The sequence below is a fragment of the Clinocottus analis genome, unplaced genomic scaffold (assembly GCF_023055335.1).
Source record: "Clinocottus analis isolate CAN_PGR_092001 unplaced genomic scaffold, fCliAna1.0.p SCAF_28, whole genome shotgun sequence".
Classification (NCBI taxonomy): Eukaryota; Metazoa; Chordata; class Actinopteri; order Perciformes; family Cottidae; genus Clinocottus; species Clinocottus analis.
Genome location: NW_027176020.1, coordinates 1,948,984 through 1,975,827, shown reverse-complemented (window position 1 = coordinate 1,975,827; position 26,844 = coordinate 1,948,984). Strand labels below are relative to the sequence as shown.

Below are 26,844 nucleotides of genomic sequence, written 5' to 3'. Positions count from 1 at the left end.
TAATTTTGTGTTTTTTTTATTCAAGTGCACAACTGCACGTTATCATGGTGTAAGGTAGACTTGCACAAGCTCATAGATATTTAATTAGTCTTCTTTTTACGCTATGTCACATTTCCATATGATGTGTTTCAGGTAATGTTTTGAGGGTAAAAACAGATTCAAATCGCTTCCACGTGCATATTTAAACAAGTTGAACAAAACAAGTTCGCTGTGAGACTTTTATTTTGTAATCGCGAGCGGATGCAGTACTCGTGTTCCAGTGTCGTGGTCTTGACATCGGTGCCTAAAAGCAAGTGTGCGCTCCGCGGTGCCAGAACACCAAGGAGCCAAGAGAGAGAGAGAGAGAGAGGGAGGGAGAGAGAGAGAGAGAGAGAGAGAGAGAGAGAGAGAGAGGCACCCAGAGGAGACTCAATCTAATCAATTACATTAAAAAAAGCTTTCATTTCAACTTGTCTCTCTCTAAAATACCCGGATAATCCCGAGTGGACGCGTTGGAAAGTCTTTCCGTTTGACCTCGCGCCTCCCGTCATGTTTGACTCGTGGGTAAAGTGGAGCGGAACCTTCCTGCGCGTAATCGGACTGGTCCGTCGTCTGCGCGCGTGACATGACAAAAGGTGTGCAATGGTCTCGGCTCTCTGGTGAACTATGGGCGCGCACGTCCTGGAGTCCAACTCCAGCGGCAACTTGACCCGCGCGGTGTCCGAGGCGGGGCTCGCGCTGCCGGGCTACCTGGCGGTGATCTCCTCGGTCCTCATGGTGACTCTGGTGGTCGTCGTGGTGGCCGGAAACGCGCTGGTCATCATGGCTTTCATTGTGGATAAAAGCCTCAGGAATCAAAGCAACTACTTCTTTCTCAACCTGGCCATATCAGATTTCCTCGTGGGTGAGTTTGGTGCCTCATCTTCTCCTTTATGTCTCCGTCAATGGATACAAATAAACACTAGGATGCTTTTTTTCTACACAAACACAGTGCAATGAGTCACTATTCGTTGGTGACCTTGCTTCATTCAGGTGTGACAATACCATGTGAATATTGCTGAATTCAAAGCATCCCTCTAGTGTATTGTACACAGCTCACACACCTCACACACCTCACACACCTCTGTTCTGCGCTGCAGCCGGAAGATAAATGATGCCTTTTGTTACCAAAATGCCTCTGCAGAGGTTGTGCACGGTGTTGTGCGTGCCATTTTATATTCCACACATCCAGGAGGTCTGGAGTGCACTACGGGATTGGGAGAGGGTGGTTGAATCATCATGCAGCGTGTGTGTCTGAGTGTGTGTGTGTGTGTGTGTGTGTGTGTGTGTGTGTGTGTGTGTGTGTGTGTGTGTGGTCGTTCCAGGTGCCTTCTGCATCCCGTTGTACATCCCGTACAACCTGACGGGCCGCTGGATGCTGGGGAAAGGGCTCTGCAAGGTGTGGCTGATTATGGACTACCTGCTCTGCACCGCCTCCGTCTTCAACATCGTCCTCATCAGCTATGACCGCTTCCTGTCCGTCACAAGAGCAGTAAGTACAGACGACACACACACACACACACACACACACACACACACACACACAGAAGTCATTGACATTCACAGCTTCATTCCTGGAACAACGAGCCGCCTGGTGTGTTCTGGATGCAGACGTCGGTCCACTCAGACGTTCCTTGAGGGGCGATTAAATGCAGTTTTAGGAAATGAGGCACTTGACTTCCCGAGCGCGACAGGAAGCACGGCTCAAGTCAGTCAGCGACGACGGTTGGAGAATGTTGATCTGGAGGATCTTCTTCAGGATTGAAGTATTCACAGGGTTCTCACGCTCAAGGGAAACCTGGAAGAGTCATTGAGTTGTTTTCAGGCCTTGAAACGTCATTGAAAAAAATAAAATACCCAAAGTGTAGTAAAAGTCCTGTAAATGTGTCATATTCATGTGTTCATGACGTTCATTAACGCTGAGTTTGAAATAATGAATATGCTTTTAAAAGAAAGAGGCTCCTCATTGTTCGTTTAAATAATACATTTTATCACTTTTTACTGTTTACACACAGATTTCACACAATGTTTGCTCACGAACATCTGGTGAAAAGTCATGGAAATTTAGTAAAAAGTCATGAAATTTGATCAAAAAGTCATGGAAAAGTCCATTGATCAGAATGAGTCTGACCCCTGCATATGGCGTCGTCATCAAGGCCCTTTCGGCCTCTTTCTTTTTGGGAAAAAGTGGTGGTGAGGGTCAGATGAAACATGCTAACAATAACATGCGTGGTGAGAGAAATGTAGGATCTGAGGTTTGTCAAAGCTTAACTCGTACTGGGAAACCGAAAGCCTTCACACACCAGCGTGCACGACGGATAAACAGCATGAAAATGCACGAAAAAAAAACACTCGCCTGCTGAATGTATGTGTCCGGGGCTTTTATTGTGAAAGGCAAGAATGTTCGTCGATTCATAACTATTGGAGAAACTCAACCCGTTCCCGTTCGCTCTGAGAAAGCACTAAAAAAAACTACACGCGTGTCAATTAATCGCACAAAGGCCTCGTTGACTCCTGGCATCGAGGGGGCGGTCCTACATACGAGAGTCAACGACCACCAAGACGCGTTGGCACCCGATCACTCAACGCACCCGTCGAGTGGATTTTGGCAGGAAAATTCATCATCAAAGCTATTTTTGTCCTCGTTTTCCTTCAGTTGGTTCTCACAGTAAGCTGGCTATATATATATATATATATATATATATATATATATATATATATATATATATATATATATACCCTGAATGTGTCAAAACATGTTAGGTTTGCTTCGAACACGCCAAGGCATCAAAAGAAACTCTTCTTCTTCTTCTTCTTCTGTTCCTTTCAGGTTGACCCGGCTCGGGAGGCTCATCGCTGCCCCCGCTGGTGGAAACAAAATGTCGCATTTTTAGTCTCGGCGAACGGAGAAGACGCACGCGTTTATTTGCGTAGAGAGTCGAGAAGTGCGGCAAAGTGGTCGCACAGTGGAGACGCGTTCTGCTGTCGGACGTGAACTCAAATATCTGGATATTTTCACGTTGCGCGGCTTCGATGGCGTCCATCTTTTTCTAGTTTAGCTCAGTTTCCTGCGAGCAGCAGCTCTGTGGCTCGAGCCGGCGGTTGCCTGGTACACACAAAATGAGGTCAAGTGGTGTGTGTGTGTGTGTGTCTGCATGTAGTATACGTGGTCACAGCTATTGTGAATTCACGCTTGTGTTTCCGTCTCTTGTGAGTCCGCCAGCTCCAAGTAATAAATATCTGAAATGCAGTTTTTACCAGAACAAACAAACATTTTTCGTGCCCAAAACACGGCCGTGATTACCCGTCAAATATAAAACTTCTTCCACCGCGAGTAGATCCCCCAGACCTCCTGCGTGTTGAGCCTGATCGGCACAGAGCTGCAATAATTCCACGCGGAGTCATTTCATTGTCTCGCTGCATGTGTTATTTTTTGATTGACTACATTTATCAGACGCCACGTTCAAAGAGGAATAAATGTATTTCTCTGCTCACTCAGCAGCATTTGGAAGATAGTAAAGAAAGGAGATTAAAGAGACGCTGGGAGTTTTGATCTCAGCGGCTCGGAATATATAAATTTTTCGAGTTTTAATTATCAATGTGCAAGAGTTCTGTCATTTACTCTGCACATATGAAGTCTTGTGCTTATGTAATGCACATTTGATACTGATGTGATGTCACCAAGTGGCTCCGTTTCCTTATTCATGGGCTCAGGGGACTGGAGGGGTTTCAATAAAACAAAAAACAAGACAGTCATTGACACACACAGCTGGTGCGGAGAGATACTGTGTTTGAGGCGTGGACGAGATCAAACGCCAAGACAAAAGAAGAGCGAGAGTGCGAGTTAATGGAGGAGCTCCGCTTAATGATAGAGCTCAGACCGAGAGGTGAAGTGAAAATGAGGCGAGTGTGAAGAGAATGAGCGACGGGCGATGGCGAGGGAGGAGCGCAGCGAGAGAGAAACCAGATGTCTCTTTTTACACTCTTCACATCTGTGAATGTGGCTCTCAGCCTGACAACCCCCCCCCCCCCTTACCCACAACCCCCTTCACCGCTTGGCTTCAGTGACACGCCGCTGAAGAAAAGCCTCACGAGTGGGTTTACAGCTTCTCGCGATGCAAACTGGGCTCCATTTGCAAGAGTTTTTTGTTAACGCCGCTATCAACAGAAAAGGAAAAATGCTAAATACTTGTGTGTGAATATGGAAACTGTTCATATGCCAGCAGCAAATGCACATTTGCCGTCAGTTGCTGCATTTTTTTGTGCAATAAAAGGTTCGACTAGCTGGACCAACTAACAGGACCCTGTTGACCCCGATGAGCATCGAGTTGTCGGAGGTACACTGTTGTTGTGTAGCCTAAACTAGCAAATTTTTTACATTTAGCAAAATGCTAAAGAGTAAATTTGACTGCCCTGTGGTAAACGGTGACAGTCTATATGCCTCGGGCTTTTATTGTGAAAGGTAAGAAACCAAAAAGTGGATCTGGTTCACGCTGCGTTTGTCAGGTTTGAAAGAAGTAATCAAGTTTACCGCCCTGAAAAGTGAAGCCAATGCTGAAGAGCTTTAAAGCTGCATTCTCTCTCCTGACCACCAGGGGGCGACTCCTCTGGTTGTATAGAAGACAATGCCCCGTGTGTGTAAAGGCCTTTGAAACGTAACAAACACGGTTGTTGTGCAGCAGAGTTCACGGCATTGAGTCCCACTTGTCTCTCTCTTTCCATCGCAGGTCAAATACAGAGCGCAGCGAAACATGACCCGCCAGGCCGTGGTCAAGATGGTGGCGGTGTGGGCGCTGGCCTTCCTCCTCTACGGCCCCGCCATCATCTTCTGGGAGGTGATCGTCGGCGACAGCGTCGTCCCGACCCACGAGTGCTACGCCGAGTTCTACTTCACGTGGTACTTCCTGCTCAGCGGGTCCACGTTTGAGTTCTTCACGCCGTTCGTCTCCGTGGCGTTCTTCAACCTCAGCATTTACCTGAACATCCACCGCCGGACCAAGAACGTCAGCGCCGCGGCCGCCGCCGCCGCCGCGGTCGCGGCCGCCGCCGCCGCCGAGGACGGCGTCCGGACGCAGACGGTCAGCAAGCTGCACGCGGACGGAGCGAGCTGGTCCGTGTTCTTCGTGAAGACCCGGAAGGTGTCGTCCAGCGAGCCCGCCGCCATCACCGCGGTCATCGAGGACGACGAAGAAGACGTCCTGTCGCCGTCCTCCTGCAACAACAGTCAGATATTCATGCAGCGGGAGAAGTTCTCCCCGAACAGGAGACCGCCCCGGCTGTTCCAGCACGCGGCGTCCTGCACGGCGCCCGGCCGAACCACGCCGGCGTCCCGTCTGTCCCGGGACAAAAAGATCGCCAAGTCTCTGGCCATCATCGTGTGCATTTTTGGGATTTGCTGGGCCCCGTACACGCTCCTGATGATCATCCGCGCCGCCTGCAGCGGCGAGTGCGTGGCGCACTACTGGTACGAGATCACGTTCTGGCTCCTGTGGCTGAACTCGGCCATCAACCCGTTCCTCTACCCGCTGTGCCACAGCAGCTTCCGAAGGGCTTTCTCAAAGATACTGTGTCCGAAAAGACAATCAGTCCGGCCTCAGGTGGAGGTCCAGTCCTGTTGAGGTGAACTCGATTGCACTTCCACGCTTCGTGAACGCGGTCAGAACACTGTAAAGAATACAAAAAGAAGAAGAAAACCGACATACATTCTGTTCTTCCATTTGATAAAAAAAAAAATCCGGTTTTCAAAAAATGTCCACGGCACATCCGGCAGCAATACAAGTGAACGTGAGCCCTGTTCACACAGGACGAGTGGTACCAGCGGACCTCGTGTGATGCTTAGGGAATGACCCGGCTGTGCTTCACATGGCGCGTTCCCACGGGACGAGAGAAGTCTGCATTGCACTTGAATTTATAAACATTATTCCCACGGATATTAATGCCAAGGCTCTGCGTAACATCGTTCACATTACAAACATTACACTATAGGTCCAAATTGAATTACAGTTCACTAAACATTCCTATTCATGTGGACATAATATCCCGTGCGGTGAGAATGATGCAACCCAAAGATGCCGTCAAAACTTTAAATTTACCTGGAAAGACAAATACTTTGACCCCAAAAAATCAGAGAGATGTGCCGACACTATAAATCACACGACCTATGTGTTTGTCGAAGGATGGCGAGTTGATTAGCGGCGGGATTTTTACTTATCGCACGAGAGTTAAGATCACAGGCGACCTCTCTGCGATTATTAAAAAATCACTAGAGGTCCCTTGATTATGGGAGTACCGCGTGAACGGGGCTTTAATTGTGAAAGTTATGGGAGCAAAAGAACTTTAAGTTATAATATTCACAGATAATCTCTGTAAGTAGAACAGGAAGCGGCGACAGGGTTTCAAGCGTTCTCGCTTCTTTCAAAATGCTGTAAAAAATGACGACTGAAGCAGTCAGATAGAAGATGATGTATGAGATGATGATTATGAACTAGAAAATTTCGCAAGAAATTTTGAAAGTGTGGCTACTACTGCCGTAAGACGTCGCAATATATAGCTTTTGTTTCTGACGCCCGTCTCTCCTCCAAAGCACTTCAGTTGGTTTGTGTGTTAAACTGATTGGCTGATATGAAGCACCTGTGTGCTGCCGTCGTCATGGTGACCAAGTGAGCGCCAGCAGACTGATTAGAGGCAGACTGGACTGTGGACTTAAGGAAATAAACTACTGAACGTCCTGAACACACGCAAACGTATATGAAATATATGACCTTATTAATGATCACAGTGTTGACAACTACACAATATAAAACACACGTAAACGTCTTTGTGTGTGTCTGTGTGTGTGTGTCTGTTTGTGTGTGTTTGTGTGTGTGTATGTGTTTGTTTGTGTGTGTGTATGTGTGTCTGTGTGTGTGAGAAACAGACAGAGAGACAGAAGTCATCTGTGTTGTGTGTGCGTGTGTAAGTGTCTGTGTGTCTGTTAAACTGCCCTAACGAGAACACCTGTGGGTCGTTAGCTCAAAGGTTGCCATGGTGATGACTTCAAAGGGACTTCCTTACGCTGAGCTTAATAGACCTAAATGCTGTGGAACTCCTTTCAAACTATTTAAAAAAAATGGTACTTTAAAAGCCACTATTGCTTCGATATCGCATATTGAGCGTTAGGAAGACCTGATGAACAGATACTGTGACTGGCGAGTCTGTACGATAAAACATGAGTCTGTACGGGCGATTTACAAATCAGGTACGAGCTTCAGGGGAGACGTGGCTTTGGAGGGAGATTTAACATGGCGGCGGATGGCAGAGCGAGGTGGACTCGCTCTCACATTCAGTCCGATTTCAAGACGTCTGAGTCTGTTGGATTCCTATCGACCGCAGTTTATGACAGAAGACAATATTTCCAACGTTTCTATCCAACAATGGTGTATGAAGAGTGAACATTGTGGGAGTAAAGACAAAATACGTTTTATTTTTTTAACAGTTTCTGTCGCTTCTTCTCACTCTGTTAATTGGTGCGCCACCCTCTATGAACATTTCGTGAAATTTTTTTTATGTTTTTTGCATTTTTCGGGAAAACGTACGGGCGAATCTCTTAGAAAAGTCATACCTCACGATTCCCGCGCAAACTGCACGTTTCGATGTAATTTTTGCGCATGTGCTGGCAACGCTCTGGGAGGAGTAGTGGTTTGACTATAAGAAGAATAATAATAATAATAATAAGCCCGCAGGAGAACATGAAGTGTGCTTCCAGCATGGGGTCTCTGACCCCATGCGGCTGAAGCCACACTTAATAACTGCAGCACCAGTAAGTTGTTCAATTATGGTCTGTCTTCTTGAAAAAGCACAGCAGGAAAGGAGACAGCGGCGTCCGCGAGATAACCTTCCAACTGCTATTTAGATGAAATGGAGGATTTTTTGGCTCTTTTTATGTTGTTTTTTTTTAATACAGTTTCATAATCTCTCTGCACACGAAACCCTTTCACTTTCAAATGTGTCTCTGTTCATGGAAAACGAAGAGGGTCTGTTTTTGCAAATTCAAGCTTTTCATCATGCAGCAATAGGATGACACACACGCGGAGTCCGCAGAGTTCAAAGCGGCCGATACAAAGAGAAAAACCTGTATTTGTTTACTGTGTGAACTTTTAGGGCACTGATGTTCATTTTATCTGAAAAAGCGGGCTATGAAGGCAGCAAAAGGTGAATCAGACGTTATCTGCCAACACTGAATCTGCACTTGAATAAAAAAAAAAGGTGTTCATGTTGATGTTTCAAATGTACAGCACTAGCAGCATAAAACCTTTTGTACATTCATATCTATGCCAAGCTAGATGGTTGTGTTCTTTAAGTGCAGTATTTATTTAAAGACTTGACTGGTTTTTAACCACCCAAACTACTTGACTACTTTGTATCTTGGCTATGAATGTGTTGGTGTAAGTAGCCAAAGAAAGAATAAAAAAACGAAGACTGCCGACAGGCGTCCTAAATGTACGTGTTTTGGGTCAAATCTTGTAATGCGGAAGGAAATCGTTCGACGTGTCGGGGTAATATGCTTTTGCACTTTCTTGCCGCGAGTCAGACGAGATGATTGATACCACACTCAATGTACCGTACGTTAAATATGTCGCCACTACCAGCAGTTGGGTTAGCTTAGCTTAGCATAAACGCTAGAAACAGGGTAAGCTTGGCTCGGTTCAGCTCGGTCACTACTCTGTGGCCGAAAAACACAGGACTTTCGCCCAGAAGGCCGCTGTTACGTATAGGTTACTTCATTTACAACTCGTACATGATGTAGCTTGCTTAACTACGTAAAAAAAACACTTATTTTAACACAAATCACAATCTTTTCTGAAACTTATTTGTTGCCTTAAAGTAACCAAATTGTTTCCTACATAAGTTTATTTTGAAAAGACAGTATTTGCACGTACTTAAACAGACAAATATGCATGAACAATAAAAACAAACAAAATATTGAAATTTCTACCTTTTTATACCGAGATCGAGAATAAATGACAATTTCATTCGATTTTTCCTGGCTGCCAGTCACTGCGAGCATATTTTGACCAAACAAGTCCTGATGCATGGAGTTGACAGTTCAAAGTGCTGAAAGTCCACCAAAACATTAGAAAGTGTGGCTTTTCTGCACATGTGGTGTTTGATTAATTAAATGCAGTAGACGTGGATGTATTTTACACAATTTAAATGAATGAAATGCAATCCATCGATATTGATATCACTTTAAGCATACTGTTATTGGTCGTGGTTTCGTCTTAATTTTTAAGTGCTATTGAGCGCTACAGATTAGCTCTGTCGTCCCAAAATGTCTGTCTGTCTTGACGTGTTTTGTGTGAGGCGAAAGGCTTGTAATTCATTTTAATGTTCCTGTGATAAGAGGAGATAAGATAACACCAAGATGGGATGGTTCGGACATCAGTGGGTGGACAGGAATCGTGTTGTGCTGTGTGTGAAATGATAGCTGTTTGTGTGCGATACACACCTGGGAGATTACTGCTGACGGAAAATAAAACTTCCGTCATATATAAAGGAATACTGTTGGAGCTTGAAAAAAAAGAAGAAAGAAATTCCTCAGAAGGCAATTTGCACTGCAGTGAAAAGAAGAAGTTGTTGTGAAGAAGGCTGTCGAGCATTTATGATCCAATAACAAGCACAAGATAAGTGACAGAAGTGCAAGGCTTTGACCTTTGTTACACATTTCCTGCACAGAGAAACAAACAAAATATGTCCAGAAAAGCCTCCTGAGGGATTTAAGACTGCCGGGAAACAACAGTATTGTTCTGTCCCTTGGTAATTATGCGAGGCGTTGTACTTGAGACAAGACACACACCAAGTCATGGTTTTGAGAGAAAAGTTATACTGACTGGATAATGATGGCTTTTATTTAAAAAAGGAGTTTGGATTTTTTTTTTAAAACTTGTCTAAGGTACTTATCTATAGTCATGGTTGTAAAAAGAAGTCTGGTTGTGTAGAAGTCTGTGCTTCATGTGTTAAAGCTGCATTCTCTCTCCTGACCACCAGGGGGCGACTCCTCTGGTTGTATAGAAGTCTATGCTTCATGTGTTAATGCTGCGTTCTCTCTCCTGACCACCAGGGGGCGATTTCTCTTGTTAGATATTTTAAATAAAGCGTTCATTTAAACTGATAGAGATTCTTTTAGCTTTCTAAAATACGTTCTGGTTCTCCTCTCTGGTTCGCCAAACATCTGCTGCAGTAAATAAAACTCATTCAACCACACTTCTAAAAAGTCTGAGTTATCATGTCTTGAGAGTATAAAGACAATACTCCTACAGTAACAGCAATGTGAAGCATTCGGTTTGTGTAAATTGTTTATACGGCGAGTTCATAGGTTCGGGAGTTTTGTCATTTTTAGAGCGGGAACAGATGCAAACGATCTCGCTAAAACACTTCTTTCATGTTCATGTGCGTTCGTAACGTTTCAGTTCAATCAGATTTTCCATCTCTACTTCAGGCTGTGAGGACTCCACACTGCACATTTAAGTGGCTTTTGTTTGAAGAAAGATCTTTCACTTGAAACACCATCCAGAAAAAAAACAACAATCTTTACCCCCAAAGGGGCTCTTGGGGATGAAAAGATTTTCATCTCTTATATTTGACGGTGTTTTTCTTCCCACTGACCCCATTTAATAATAGTGGTTTGGATGCGGCGGCTGCTGTGGCCGTGAAAACACTTTTGATACACATTAGACACGACTGTCATATACTTGCGTCTCAAAATCCATTTGTAAGAATAGAAATAGACTTCTGAGTCAAGGAGTACAAGTGGCTCCCGCCCACTCCCCCACCCACCACCTCAAAACAGGTGACAAAGTCAATTTGGAAGCACTTCTTAAAAGGTCAGCAAAGGATGGGATGAATAGACTGCAGCTCAGGTGACCTGTGCAGAGACGCAGGTGGACTTGCAAATAGAAAACAAATTGCTCTGTATTGACATTGTTTCTGTGCGCAGCGGGAGACCCGGGAACCAATATTCACAGCCGTTCAGAGAGGAAAAATTGGAAGCGGTTCACATCCTCCTGGTTCACGTTTGAATTGCTATGGGAAACAAACACGGCGACAGTAATGATAATTGTTATGGAGGGGCTAAACAGACGAGTTCCTCGAGGACCGGAGAGTGAATACACAGACCTTTGTTTGTTTTTTTCAGCAGATGAGAGATTCAAACGTGACCGCTGCTCACGGACAAAAACAACATGTGTCTCACAGATGATAAGCGAGGGGAGGTCATTTGGAGAAAACAAAAGAACCCGGGCGGGATGACTCAAACGCTGAAATGCTTTTGAAAGTCTCCCATTCTTACAAACAGAAAAGGTCCGAACTAGAACCATCTAAGGTTCCTTTCGGCTTGAGCCTTCTGTCAAAAGGTTCCACCCAGAACCCCCGGTCCTCCTATGGAAAGGTTCTACAGAGAACCCGTTTGTGGTGTGACTCAACAACCCACCCAGGATGCTCTATCAAGAACCTTTTTAATTCCAAAGGTGTCATCTAGAACCCACCCAAGGTGGTCAAACTCTTATATTCCAAGGGTGTCATCTAGAACCCACCCAAAGGTGGTCAAACTCTTATATTCCAAGGGTGTCATCTAGAACCCAACCCAAGGTGATCCAACTCTTCTATATTATAAGGGTGTCATCTAGAACCCAACCCAAGGTGGTCGAACTCTTCTATATTGTAAGGGTGTCATCTAGAACCCACCCAAGGTGGTCGAAGTCTTATATTCCAAGGGTGTCATCTAGAACCCACCAAAGGTGGTCGAACTCTTCTATATTGTAAGGGTGTCATCTAGAACCCAACCCAAGGTGGTCGAACTCTTCTATATTATAAGGGTGTCATCTAGAACCCAACCCAAGGTGGTCGAACTCTTTTGTATTCCAAGGGTGTCATCTAGAACCCACCAAAGGTGGTCGAACTCTTCTATATTATAAGGGTGTCATCTAGAACCCAACCCAAGGTGGTCGAACTCTTCTATATTATAAGGGTGTCATCTAGAACCCAACCCAAGGTGGTCGAACTCTTTTGTATTCCAAGGGTGTCATCTAGAACCCACCCAAGGTGGTCGAAGTCTTATATTCCAAGGGTGTCATCTAGAACCCACCCAAGGTGATCCAACTCTTCTATATTGCAAGGGTGTCATCGAGAACCCACCCAAGGTGGTCGAACTCTTATATTCCAAGGGTGTCATCTAGAACCCAACCCAAGGTGGTCGAACTCTTTTGTATTCCAAGGGTGTCATCTAGAACCCACCAAAGGTGGTCGAACTCTTCTATATTATAAGGGTGTCATCTAGAACCCAACCCAAGGTGGTCGAACTCTTCTATATTATAAGGGTGTCATCTAGAACCCAACCCAAGGTGGTCGAACTCTTTTGTATTCCAAGGGTGTCATCTAGAACCCACCCAAGGTGGTCGAAGTCTTATATTCCAAGGGTGTCATCTAGAACCCACCCAAGGTGATCCAACTCTTCTATATTGCAAGGGTGTCATCGAGAACCCACCCAAGGTGGTCGAACTCTTATATTCCAAGGGTGTCATCTAGAACCCAACCCAAGGTGGTCGAACTCTTTTATATTATAAGGGTGTCATCTAGAACCCACCCAAAGGTGGTCGAACTCTTATATTCCAAGGGTGTCATCTAGAACCCAACCCACAGTGGTCAAACTCTTTTATATTGTAAGGGTGTCATCTAGAACCCACCCAAGGTGGTCCAACTCTTCTATATTGTAAGGGTGTCATCTGGACCCCATCCAGGGGGTTCTACCGAGAACTCTCTCAAGTTCCATAAGAACTCTTCCTTGCAAACAGGGTCTGTATTTGGATGGAAAAGGGTTTTTAATTGAACCTTTAGTCCTACAAAGAACTCCTGGGACAAAAGGTTCTTCAGAAACCAACCATTTTGGGTAGAACATCAGACCTTCGGGAAGAACCCTTTTTGGGCTCCTTAATTCCAATACCTGGTAGTACAATATAAAGAGTCAATGAGTTGTTTCAGGACAAAACAAAACAACAACCTGGCAGCGCATTGCAGCTCAGAGCACGATGAATGCTAACGTTTGTCCCAAAAAAAAGAAAACAAAATGCAATTTGTCCACATTTCTTTGGTATTGTACCACACCAGAGCTGTGGGAGTTATGAACAAACACACATTCTGGCAGCCGTTATCAACTCTCTAACCGGATTCACACATTGAGTGGAATAACACCTAATCCTCCAAAACAAAACAGTGAACGTAGGAAACGGCAGCTCACCGTCACGGAGGTCAATGTTGAAAGCAAAAAAAAAACACATCTGTCTTCTCCTGCCAGAGTTCTTAATTAACCCTGGTGCCCGAAACATGCTAATTACCTGCAGAAACACGCCTCAAAAGGTCAATCATAAATGACTTCCTCCATCATTAATTTCAGCGTTTACTTGTTAATTGCTGCCGACCACTTTTTCCGATCTGGGCCAACAACTCCTTGACCTCATTGACGTAAAACTGCAGTTTGGGAGTTAAAAATGTCGATCGGCGCCTCTCAAACTCAACGTCTCGGCTGCATGTTTAGGACTCGGCTCTCAGTGAAGGGGTGTGAGGCCGAGTGACTGACAGCCAGTGAAAACACACAGGCAGGAAGCCCGTCCACTTGTCTTTCCCATGACACTCGTTGGCAGTTTCTTAGAAAGCATTTGTCACAGTTCATGAAGGTCGGTTGTCCTCGTATGACTGCTGACAACAAGTTCGTGCAGCCTTTTAATGCTTTCACATCCGTAGCCGAAGAGCAAAACCTCCCATCGGAAAAAATATAAAAAAGAAATGTTTTTCTTGCAGAATGCTATTTGTTAAGAATACCCAAGACATTATATAAAATAAGATAAGAACAAAAAGAAATGCACAAAAGTGCAGATAAGAGGTTTCCCACACTTTTCCTGGATGATTTTGCATATTTTGCCTAAGACTAAATCAAATTAACTACTCGATTTCCATTTAAAAAATGTTAAAATGAACCTCGAGAGAATCATATAAATAAATTAAAGGTTGTTGTGTTATCTGACTGTTACTCAGGGGGATTATAAAACATCTCTTCAACACATTTGTTTAATTTGTTTTCATTTTATTATTATTACTTTATAGTGTTATGGGTCAATGTATATTTACTTCAAGAAAAAGACTAAAAAGTGTTTTTTTCAGCAATAAGACTTCAATACAAACACAAAATGAAAAGCAGAACAAGTCATAACACAACATAGACTTGCAAGGTAAAAAAAATGAATAAAAAACAACCAATTATTTAAATCTTATGTTTATACTTGAGTCTGAACCAACTCTAACAACACAAAGGTCATAAGTTCAACCAGAGCCTTTTATACATCAAAAAGCCTCGATGCAATAAACTCATTCTATGTGGTTCTTTTATGCATTTAAAAACCTAAAACGAGTCAAGAGGAAGGTTAATAATATTCATAATGATTTCTACAGCACTTTGCATCACATTGCATCACAGGGTGACTAAAGGGGAGGACAAAGGTGAGCAGATGGAAGAGGAGCTCGCTAAATAATTACATAAGGGGAGAAATGCTAATGATAAACAAGGTTGTTTTTTTTTCTGGCATTTTTCAATCCCTGACGTCACGCTGAACCTGCCCACAGATCATCTGTCTGAATAACCTCCGAGATGGTGGATGAGAAGACCGGCATCCGCTGGTGAAGTAAGCAGCGGGCTGCAGCAGACGTATGGATCAGACAGTCATCAAGCGGAACAGAGGGCCGGTCGATGCGACACTACATCTGCACCATTATGAACATAACAGGTTGTCAAATCAACACGTCAAATCTGTGGGGTTTTTTCTCTTTGAATGAATCAAAAAACCCACAAACAGTAAATCAATAGCACAGAAAAGCATAGTTTGTCCTTGAGATGCTGACATCGGACCGATTCTCACTGTGGACAGCTGGATCGGGTCTCGTGATGAACGGGATAAACTCTTGTTTACGTCTGATTACGTGTGTGCACACCGAGGGACCTACAACTAGTGCTGGGTTTCACTTAAAAAGATGACCAGTACCAAAACCAGTGCCCTAAAGTGATACCCATACTAGTACCTTTAAAGTGATACCAATACTAGTATTCTTAAAGTGATACCAATGGTAGTACCCTTAAAGTAATACCCATACTAGTACCCTTAAAGTGATACCAATACTAGTACCCTTAAAGTGATACCAATACTAGTACCTTTAAAGTGATACCCATACTAGTACAGTTAAAGTGATACCAATAGTAGTATCCTTAAAGTAATACCCATACTAGTATCCTTTAAGTGATAGCAATGGTAGTACCCTTAAAGTAATACCCATACCAGTACCTTTAAAGTGATACCAATACTAGTATTCTTAAAGTGATACCAATGGTAGTACCCTTAAAGTAATACCCATACTAGTACCCTTAAAGTGATACCAATACTAGTACCCTTAAAGTGATACCAATACTAGTACCTTTAAAGTGATACCCATACTAGTACAGTTAAAGTGATACCAATAGTAGTATCCTTAAAGTAATACCCATACTAGTATCCTTTAAGTGATAGCAATGGTAGTACCCTTAAAGTAATACCCATATTAGTACCTTTAAAGTGATACCAATACTAGTACCCTTAAAGTGATACCCATACTAGTACCATTAAAGTGATACCAATGGTAGTACCCTTAAAGTAATACCCATACTAGTACCTTTAAAGTGATACCAATACTAGTACCCTTAAAGTAATACCCATACTAGTACCCTTAAAGTGATACCAATGGTAGTACCCTTAAAGTGATACCAATACTAGTAAAGGGATACACATACTAGTACTCTTAAAGTGATACCAATAACCTTAAAGTGATACCAGTACCCTTAAAGTGATACTAATACCCTTTAAGTGATACCAGTACCCTTAAAGTGATACCAGTACCCTTAAAGTGATACTAATACCCTTTAAGTGATACCAGTACCCTTAAAGTGATACAGTACCGTTAACAGGACAGAGTATATAGTTTGTACTTCCTCTCCACGTTGTCGTGAACGGGCAAACTGGCAGACTGGCTCAGTTTGTTGAATCCGCTTCCTGGAAACCTGACGGCGCTCAACAGTTGATTATTCATGAGTCGGTGGCCCAGGACGGTTCAGTCTAAATTTAGAGATATGGGATCTCCCCGAGATGAAGAACTGAGAGTAATTAGGAGCGATGCATTCGAGGATCAGCTTGCCTGAGCTCTCAAATCAAAATTACCCATTGAACCTCGTCGCTTGTTCCAAACAGATGAGAGAGGGGAAAAAAATCTCATTTTCTCGCCACTTGGCAATGATGTTAGTGGAGATAGTGAACTGTCTTGGTGAATTGAGTTCTAACCCTTTTAGATACCCTTATTTGACAGCATCGCCTCTGTTGGGTTTCAGCCACCAAACTTCTCTTGGGTGCCGAAAGGAAGCGTGACATTTTAGGGATGCAATTCCTCGGTAATCCATATCTCGTTGTTCCCTTTCCTTTATTTGAAAAAGTACCTGGCGTAACGAAAATAACACTGATTCATTCGAAGTACTTTGTGCCAGGAACATCCAGTACTACTCTATTCTGTGAAAAAGGTCATTTGCTCGACTGTAGATGGTTTTAAGGCTGACTTTTCCCGTCAGAAAGAAAGCTTCTTTTACTCGTCCAGTGCAGCAAATTGCATTTGATCAACAGGAAAAGATCATGTTACTGAAAATGTATGAAGAATATCTTACGAGAAGACAATTAATGGGCATCAACTGGCATGACTGATGATCAGAAAGTGTTCTGGCTTAAAGATATGTTTTGTTTTTCATGGGATGAAAAAAGCAGCTATTAGAGGGAGTACTATATAATTATATATTTGGACATCGGCGGTACAGCAGCTGATAAATCCTACATTGGTGATCCACTGTTTTCATTGTAACGGTCCACCTGATGAATTTCAGCCCGTTATTCACTCTCGTTTCAGCTTGCGTTTGGTTTTTCCGGAGGGAAATATCTGTCTCTTTAGCCGCTAACTGCTCCATTAGGTTCACCAGCTGGCTGCGTTTCTTTCATGGTCGTATAAAGAGAACTGAGTACAGTGTGGGAGGCAGCGTCGCGCTCATCTATATTAAATGCACCCAGGAGCCCCCACATCTGGCGCTCTTGCACTCTGAAGTTCCCTGTATCCATAACCTTTACGTCTCAACATGGTCCGTTTGCATGCTAGCTATCTATCTGCGCATAAATTAAGACATGTGACGCGTTCTAAGAAACCTTCCACTTCCACGTAAGGCCGCGCAGTCAAAAAGTAGGAAAAAAAACAGACACAATGTGATTTTTCAGGTACTAATACATCACAAGGAACGCTTATCCGTGCTTCATTAGACTCCTACGGGCTCGTAGGGTTACAAAGTGGTGTCTTTCATTGAAATCCGACTCATTAACGACCTCGTGAAACGTCATTGCAAATGCGAAACTGTCTTTCAGCAATTTAAATGAAGTTAATCAACGTTGTGGTTCCAGAGATCCTTCAAGTAAAAGCTGCTCAGTGGCACATGAATCAAAAAAAGGTTGTTGTTTTTTTTCAGAAAACTAAGTGTCACCTGTCAGTCATGGAGGCCATCTCCCATTTGGATGCTGATTACTTTTGACCTCATTTTATATGTTAATGAGAGAAAGAGAGGTAGAGAGGGAACCTCAAACAAACAGCTCACCCAGATGAGTATACAGAAAAGTAATTTGCCCGGCATGAATACACAGATGTCATTTATTTAGGTGCTGACGCAGCTCGCCCCCCATCTGTGCCGAGAAGTCAAACAACAAGGTGGAGGACGGGTTCATTCTCATCAGGACCACTGCGGCCTTCTGGTGTTGGGATTTCACACTATGAAGGGAATTATAATTGAAACAGAAAGGTGTATGTTTGTTTTTATCTTGTTTCCATTTATGAGTTGTCATCTGCAGTTTTCCCACTTGCCAACACATGCCAACATCTGTTCTGGCCTCGGGGGGGTTTGGGTTTCATTCCCCGAAACCAGCCACTCATAAATCAAACTACTCAGGACAATAGCAGCTCTTCCCTTTAATCAGGGAAGTTTCAGTTTTGGCAAGAATAGGTGATTCTTGTCAATCTCATGTCTTTCCAGTGTTGCAACAATCACCAGGTTTTGAAATAGCAATGGAAACGAGTTCAAGCATCTATTTTTAACAGGTTTACCCATGCATGTTTTAAAAAAAACTGCATATTAGCACTAATTTTGGTGTGAAAAAGTTTAGTGAAACAAAAACAGCAAAACCAGGAGGCTTATTAACAAGGAGCTGAAACTTCCTGTAAAGCTCAGTAGAGCCCGAGGGGATCATTTTCTGTAGGTTCCTTTAATTAAATTGTCTGTCCCCAGGCTGTGAAAATGTTGATTAAGCTATAGCCGCTAATTATTTAGTAAAATAAGTAATGAGGCGGGGGAGGTGAACTTACAGTTCACATAGGCTTGAAACAACAAAAATGTGTTATCCTTCAGTTCAGACGTGCCGTGTCGCCCTGCAGCTCGGTGACAATCGTTACAAACGGAGGCTCAGACTTTATTGACCGCCGCTGGCAAACATAAACCCTTTTTCGGCGGCGCCGGTTTCAGGCACGACGAGGCTGCAGCGGCTTTTCATCACTGCACATCAGACCGGAGCGACGCTTTGCTCCCCTTCATCTCTGATTGCGCACTTGTTGCAGCCGTGGACACGCACACACACACACAGACACACACACACACACGGATAAACATGCATAAAGAAAGATTTATTGTGTGCATGCAGGTGTACACATCGCCATGATGTAGGGAACAAACACTCGGGCAAAAATGATTGCATGCGTGCAGCGATGTCACTTTTAAATGGTCATGTCACACGCCATTGTGCCTAATTTAACTGATGTTCTCTTGGTAATGACTTTATTTTGAAAGGCCTCCGCGGGGCAGAGATCCTACTCCAAAGACTCGGTCACCACCGACGGCTCTTGGTTTCTTCGATTGAATTCCTTCCATTGTCTTTTTATGTCTTTGAGCCAGAACGCTCGTACCGTTCTGATTATCAACGCTAAGTCCCGCCCCTCAATCCAAGATCAGCCAATCACTGCATAGGATCGGCCAGCTCTGTCTCTCATCGATTGATTTTCCTCATTTTCAGGCAGGGTGAGTGGATTTGGAGATAGTCTGGTTCAACCTGTGGAGCTAACGATAACTACGTTAGCACATCATTAACTAGCGTGCTATATCTAGCGGCGCTAAGTCCCGCCCCCTGAATCCCAGATTGGCCAATCACTGCGTAGTATCGACCAGCTGTGACTCTCACCGATCGATCGGTTGAGTGGATTTGGAGATAGTGTGGTTCAACCTGTGGAGCTAACGTTAGCATATTCCGTTAGCACATCATTAACTAGCGTGCTACGCTACCTACTGAATGTATATTTAATGCCTGCTTTTACTTTTTAATGATCGTAACAGTGAATAAAGACCTCTCTCCTCCACAGGAACACCGATAGCAGACTACGTTAGCACATCATAAACTAGCGCGCTATATCTAGCGTCTCGTTCTGATTATCTGTGCTAAGTCCCGCCCCCCTGAATCCCAGATCAGCCAATCACTGCGTAGTATCGGCCAGCTGTGACTCTCACCGATCGATCGGTTGAGTGGATTTGGAGATAGTGTGGTTCAACCTGCGGAGCTAACGTTAGCACATCATTAACTAGCGTGCTACGCTACCTACCGAATGTATATTTAACGCCTGCTTTTGCTTTTTAATGATCGTGGCGGTGAATAAAGACCTCCCGCCTCCACAGAAACACCTTAATGTCATTGTCTTCCTTCGCGTGACGTTAGCCGTGATCTTTAGCTTCATCTTTTTAACCGTAACCTTTTCCTGAATATATCCTTCAAACACGTATTGTCGACCCTTCTGTCTGCTCGTCTCTGAGATATTTTTTCCCAGCAATTAGATGATATAAATGCAGGGAGTGCAGTTAGTGACAGTGTGAGCTCCATGGCAACGTTGCTCTGACTTAACCAACAGTCAGTTGTTGTAACATTCAATCTATAACAAAAAGCTCATTTATAAAGTATTCAACATGTGTATGTATATTTTTAGAACGGGTACATAAATCTGAGTTGGGATTTATCAAACATATATGTGACTTAAGTATTTATTTGCTCTTATCATGATGTGTAGATAAGTTCTGGTTTGAATTGGTTTATAATGGCTCGTCATTATTTTTAAAGTGGATGATCAGACAGAAAAGTTAGAAAATAAAACGCTGTATGCACAAAACATTTAAGATTCACTATGTTTTGATGTCATATGCACGGATAAAAGACCGTTATTCTGTACAATGAAAAGCTGATTTTCTTCGGTCCTCGAAACGCAGAATAACAATAAACAAATACAAAATAAAGCACAACGTATGAAAGATGATTGAACCTTTTGGAAACCCTCCCACTCCAATTTGAAGTCTCAGCATGCCCCATTCAGGCAATCTTTTGGCATAAAATACCTAATATTTTTTCCATTTTTGAACCAAACAACACAGTTTTCTGACTGAAACTCTTTCCTAACAGGACAAGACTTTGTTTTATTGTGATTGTTGTTGCCGATTCTGATTCTTTAGGTCCTAATCTTTCCAGAAAGGTGTGTTATTGACGCTCCAGGAGGCATTTTTGGGGAATCTGGCTCATATCATGCTGGATGCGAGCCATGTAATATCTTTTAAAAGTGTTTTTTTTTCACCGGGTTAAACATGATGCAGACGTCACGTTATTGTTCCACTTCTTGTAAGATTTTTTTGTTTTGTTCTTGACAAAATGAACTAATAAGCAAATCCCTCATGAGACCGGAGAAGGACGACTAAATAAAAAGCCGCAACGAGGTCGAGCACCAAATCAAGAGCCAGGATTTGGATCATACATGACCTGAGCGCCTCGGGTTCAGTGATTCAGAACCATTTTTAACAAGCAAACCTGACGGACACGTGCGGCGTCGACCCGTCTGCTGCTCTGCCTGAAATACTGACAGATGGTCAGATGTTTTATGTGCAACATCGCAGCAAAGCTTACATCCGCTCACAGACTCCATCGTCCACGCTAACGGCACCTTCACACGTGTCGCTTGTTGTCTGCGGAGAGTTCAGACCAGATGGAATTTAATAATGGATCACAAGAGGATGCACCGAGAGCGAAACACAAAACATCTTAAAAAAAGACACACACACACCTCGAGTATTGGTTTCCCTGCTTCCATCTCGTGTGTGTGTGTGTGTGCAGTAATTGAAATGATGATTTGCCAGCAGAGCGAGCGGATGCTGCTACACGCTAGAATGAGGGAGTTTTCAAAGAAGAAGGAACAAGTGTTTAAAAATAAAAAAATAAAAAGGCGAACAGCAGTCATTAAGAACAGCGTGAAGAGCAGCGGCACCGTCCCCTCAAGGGGCCGCATCGATCCCAGAGCCGTGGTCGCGGCTCAATAATCTTGTGGTTTATGTGCACAAACATTTGCTATCTGTAAAAAGCATATTGCAGTATCGATAGCTCTTGATCCCCACACACACACACACACACACACACACACGTTCTGGCACCAACTCCAGGCCGAGGATTTGAAACAACCTGTCGAGCGTATACCTCGTGCACGCGGCTAAACTCTCTATTTTCACATTATTCCATTTGTATTAATGTTCTTCCAGCTCACGGAGAAGCCGATTCTTTCGGGTCTTATTTTTAAAAAAAAGTCTGTATCTGAGTCCTGCATCCCACAATCTTGGCCTGGAGCCGTCCAGAGAATTATCTGATAAGCATTGAATCACCGCATCACCGGCGCTGTAAAACATTTAGCTCCAGAACAAAATTGTAGGACACGGAAAAATATCAAATTGTTAAGTGAGCCATGTTCCAGTTTCATTCCAGGAGGTAAAATGCTTCTATAATTAGCTCTCACCCACCTTCACATATATATTTATATATCTATATGTATAGATATATCTATATAAAAATCATTGTCTTAAAGGTCAGAGGAATGCGAGGTTCATCACATCTGGAACATAACAGCTTCATTAGCAGCTCACCTCTCCTCCTCTTGCTGAAGGACACATCATTGACCTGGTGGAGGAGACGAGGTGACGCCTGAGGAGTTGTATATGTTTACACGTTCTGATAAATATATATATATATATATATATATATATATATATATATATATATATATATATATATATGGATTCATTCGTCTATCACCTCAAACTATATTTTACGTTACATTTAAACACATCATGATATATTCACCCTGCTTTATGGTCTGTTTGACTCTAACAGACCATAATGTACTAAATGAACATCACGCTGTATAGAAGAAGACTAGAAACTAGAGATTGAGACATAAACTCATGTTTACAATGTTTACTGAGGGAATACATCAAGAGAGAAGTAGAGTCACTTATATAGACTTCTATACAACCAGAGGAGTCGCCCCCTGGTGGTCAGGAGAGAGAATGCAGCTTTAACACATGAAGCATAGACTTCTATACAACCATAGGAGTCGCCCCTTGGTGGTCAGGAGAGAGAATGCAGCTTTAACACATGAAGCATAGACTTCTATACAACCAGAGGAGTCGCCCCCTGGTGGTCAGGAGAGAGAATGCAGCTTTAACACATGAAGCAGATACTTTTATACAACCAGAGGAGTCGCCTCCTGGTGGTCAGGAGAGAGAATGCAGCTTTAACACATGAAGCAGAGACTTCTATACAACCAGAGGAGTCGCCCCCTGGTGGTCAGGAGAGAGAATGCAGCTTTAACACATGAAGCAGAGACTTCTATACAACCTGTGTATCTCTGTAGTCTTAAAACGTGCATTCTCTCTCCTGACCACTAGTGGATGACTTCTCTGGTTGTATAGAAGCCTATATAACTGACTCTACTTCTCTCGATGCATTCCCTCAGTAAACAGACCATAAAGCAGGCGATGCTTTAGCTTCTTGGTAAACGCTGAGAAGTGATCGTGACATCGCGTCTACATAGAATAGCGCCATGAGGGGATTTTCTGAACAAAGTGCTACTGTTACACAGAAGAAATAACTATGTGATGAATAGATGCATTTCTTACATCAGAGCCGAGATATAAAACTTATCAAAGTTCAATCTGCCTTTTCATATCCTGCTGCAGTCTGTGGCTTCCTGTCACAGTAGATCTGCACGCGGTCCATCAACACACAAGGAAAGATAAACACAACAAGCGACTGCTGTGGGAATTACCGAAGGTACAAAGCAGAGAATTACCATCCTGACGCAGCGAGCCTCATCTAATCTGACGGAGGAGGCCCAGCAGGACGACTCCGAATTAAATAAGGGGAACAATCATGACACACAAATGTCTTTAATTTAGTCAGCGCAACATTAGGCTCCTCTTGTGTCGTACGTATCACTTCACATTCACTGATAAATCCACACTTGAGTCGTCGTGTGGGGTCACCGCAGATTTGTCCCAGATTCAATTACTGAAATGCTGAAAGTGTATCCAGATTATGTCAGATTATGTCAGTGTTGTTGTACAGTGATAGTTCATAATATGTATAAATGATAAAATGGTGTCTCATCTTTTTTGTAAAGAAACTAAGTTAAGTTCTCACAATATTTGTTGCATTATTGTTGTCATTATTACTTGTTTTGTTTATTTGTATTGTTTTTAATAAAACAGTGTTTGCATTTTTATGTTAGTGTAGAAGTCTATGCTTCATGTCTTAAAGCTGCATTCTCTCTCCTGACCACCAGGGGGTTTGTATTTTTATGTTTTATTTATTTATTCTAATTTTTCTTGTTTGTATAATAAAGGAAGCACGGCGATGTCATGTTATCTCGGCAAATGATGCTTCACAATAAAAACATTTATCACAGAAATGACGGCGTTCTGACATCGAGGCGAGCGCCGGTCACTCAGCGGAAAGTCAATTAATTGATAAGCCAATGGACAGAACCTTAATATTCAATTCATTATTTCAGTAATTTAAGATTATAAATTATGAATTTATTATCTTTGTATAAACATTTTCAATTTAAAGCTTTCAAAACGTACGAAGGAAAATAACATATCTCTGGCTTTTAGACTAATAGTTAATCAAAGTCCGTCATTTAAAGATGTCACCTGAGGCTCTGGGGACTTGTGATGGACATTTAATACAAAATGTTTAATTAAATTATAATTATTCCTTAAAACCAAATCTAAATATTTTTTTTTTCAACGTTAAGAGGGAATGAGGGAACCTGAATGTTTGTATAATGTATAGTAAACTTGTGTATAAGAAGTGGGCGGAGTCATCATGACGTCAACGTGAAGCCTCGAGCCGCCATCTTGGAACACGAATGCCGCCATGATGCTTTTTTTTTCCCGCCACCGACGAACGGAATTTACCATTCAAACGTTTATCTCTTCGAAATTATTATTTTTAAGTGTAAAAATGGTAAGAAACGTTCATTTACGCACTCATTTGCCCTTAAAGTATGAACAAGGCCTGTCGTGAAAATACTTGTCTTTTTTTTTATTTTTTCAAAAAGTTTGCAAGTTACAAAATGGAAAGCTCGGCTGCTCTGAGTTTCATAAACCCATTATGTAAAACACCAAACTCAAACCAGGGGAAGCCACTCACATTAATCAGCGCGACTTTACGCGGCAGACATGAGAGCTTAATTGCCTCGGCTCAGGAGGAGACTCTTCCTCAAAAACTACTCCACCGGTTTCGATGACATTTCCTGGGAGATCACGAGGCTTTGATCTAAAAATAGAACTTCATGGTTTTTGGTGTGGGCATTTTAATTATAGCAATTCATATTTTTTCTTCTTCTAACTCTTGAACCTGCTGAGCTGCAAGATGTAGAAACAAATAAAACACTTTTTGGTGTATGAAGCCATCTGTATTCCTTTATAAAACTAAATTGTGTTCAGAGTCGAAGGAAACAATGATGGAGGATGTTCATGTATCGGTTATGAGACAATGGGCCACTCCACCTCTCCTATATAGGGTTCTATGTTCCCAAGGTCTTTGGTTCCCATGGTTCTATGTTCCCATGGTTCTATGCTCAATGTCCCACATTCCCAGAGTAATATGTGCCCGAATGTTCTATGTTCCCAAGATCTTTTGTTCCCAGTGATATGTTCCCATGGTCTTTTGTTCCCAGGGTTCTATGTTCCCAAGGTCTTTTGTTCCCAGTGATATATGTTCCCATGGTCTTTTGTTCCCAAGGTTGTATGTTTCCAGGGTTATATGTTCCCAAGGTCTTTTGTTCCCAGGTTCTAGGCTCCCAATGTTCCATGTTCCCAGTGATCTATGTTCCCACGGTCCTTTGTACCCAGGGTTATATGTTCCCAGGGTTATATATGCCCAATGTCCCATGTTCCCAGAGGTCAAATGTTCTCAAGATATTCTGTTCCAAGTGTTCTACGTTCCCAATGTTCCCAGAGATCTTGGCAACTGAGTCCTTCACAGCATGAACCTTCTGAAAGTGTTCTCATTGTGAGTCATCGTCGGTGTTAAACTCACTCTCGTGCGCTCTTCCAGCACGTGAACTTCCACCATGAGCGTCGTCTCTTTTGTCCGTCAAAGACGTGTTTCTGCTCATTCGTCTTCACACGGCCAACGACGCAGAAAAAAAGATGAAAAGCAGCATTTTTTGTAAACATTATTTTGAGGACTGGAGGAAAAAAACCTGCAAGTTTTTTTTTCATTTCAGTTTACAACATTTCTCCTTTTCAGACGCGAGGGTCCAAGGACAGAGGAAGTTGTGGACGTTGTACAGGTTGAATCCCACCGGGGAGAGTTTGTGATGTTGGGCTCACGAATAACATTCAATTGGACATTTTAGTCGTACACATTTTCTCTATTTCAGGTTCATTGTCGTCAATAAACACACCAGCGTAGAAACAAAACTGTTGACATGCAATTGTGCAATATGCATTGAGCAAAAAACTAATTAAACACAATGCAACAAAGGAATATTTTGTCACGTCTGCAGTAAACATTTGCAAGAGCCTGAGTGCACTGTTTGTAAGGAAAGTGAGTAAATGATATTAGAAGAACGGCTGAGTAAGCATCAAATTGGGTCCGACTATTGGTCTCCACTTGTTAGTGAGAAATTGCACAACATGGCACTGTGCGCTCCTGTGTGATGACACCGCACCTCTGCTGCCACTATCAGGTAATCACCAAGAGCGTCAAACTACAAATGCAATCATTTTTTGGGGGCTCTTACTTCATTCCCATCTTCACTACTTTTGAGGTCGGGTGCAGAATATAAATGAGAAGAGATGAGCTCCACCACAGAGACTCCACGTCATGAATGCAGCATTCGTTTGTGTGTCTGCTCTGATTGCCGAGCAAAGAAATTGCGGTGCGAAAGTCGTTCTCAAGCTGCATTGTGTCCACTCAGGGCTCCTTTAGGTGCATATTAGTAAAGATCTTTTCATTAATTATATTTATAAATTAGACCTCCCGGCGAATGCCTCAGTGAAACGAATTATTCGCCCCCAACGTTCTGTGATCGAGAGCCCGGGAGTGCAGACCAGCTTTACTTAATCAATAATGGACGAGAGGCAGTACTGTATCGTCAATAATGTACTGTTCAAGGGTGTTGAACAGTACATTATTGTAGATACAGTACTGGCTTGGGTCCCTTATTGCTTTTATAATACGGTTACCAGCGACATTATAAATAACGTGGAAAGTGCCGATATTAGCTGCTTAGCACAGGTGCTAACTTGTTATCCAGAAAGTCAATGCCATATCTTATTTT

At 42.9% G+C, this 26,844-nt stretch overlaps 1 protein-coding gene across 1 annotated transcript; it reads left to right on the top strand.

Annotated features, from left to right (window-relative positions):
* Window positions 1-401: 401 nt before the first annotated feature.
* LOC137795487 (histamine H3 receptor) lies at window positions 402-6,496 on the top strand. The gene is made up of 3 exons (XM_068593005.1): window positions 402-883; window positions 1,344-1,510; window positions 4,746-6,496. The coding sequence occupies exons 1-3, from the start codon at window positions 646-648 to the stop codon at window positions 5,634-5,636; spliced, it is 1,296 nt and encodes a 431-aa protein (XP_068449106.1). The 5' UTR covers window positions 402-645; the 3' UTR covers window positions 5,637-6,496.
* The last annotated feature ends 20,348 nt before the right edge of the window (window positions 6,497-26,844 follow it).

Excerpts from the sequence above, each read along its gene's own strand:
- LOC137795487 (XM_068593005.1), top strand. The coding sequence starts at position 646 with ATGGGCGCGCACGTCCTGGAGTCCAACTCCAGCGGCAACTTGACCCGC. Across the intron at positions 884-1,343 it reads CATATCAGATTTCCTCGTGG|GTGCCTTCTGCATCCCGTTG; the intron begins GTGAGTTTGGTG and ends TGGTCGTTCCAG. Across the intron at positions 1,511-4,745 it reads TCCTGTCCGTCACAAGAGCA|GTCAAATACAGAGCGCAGCG; the intron begins GTAAGTACAGAC and ends TTTCCATCGCAG.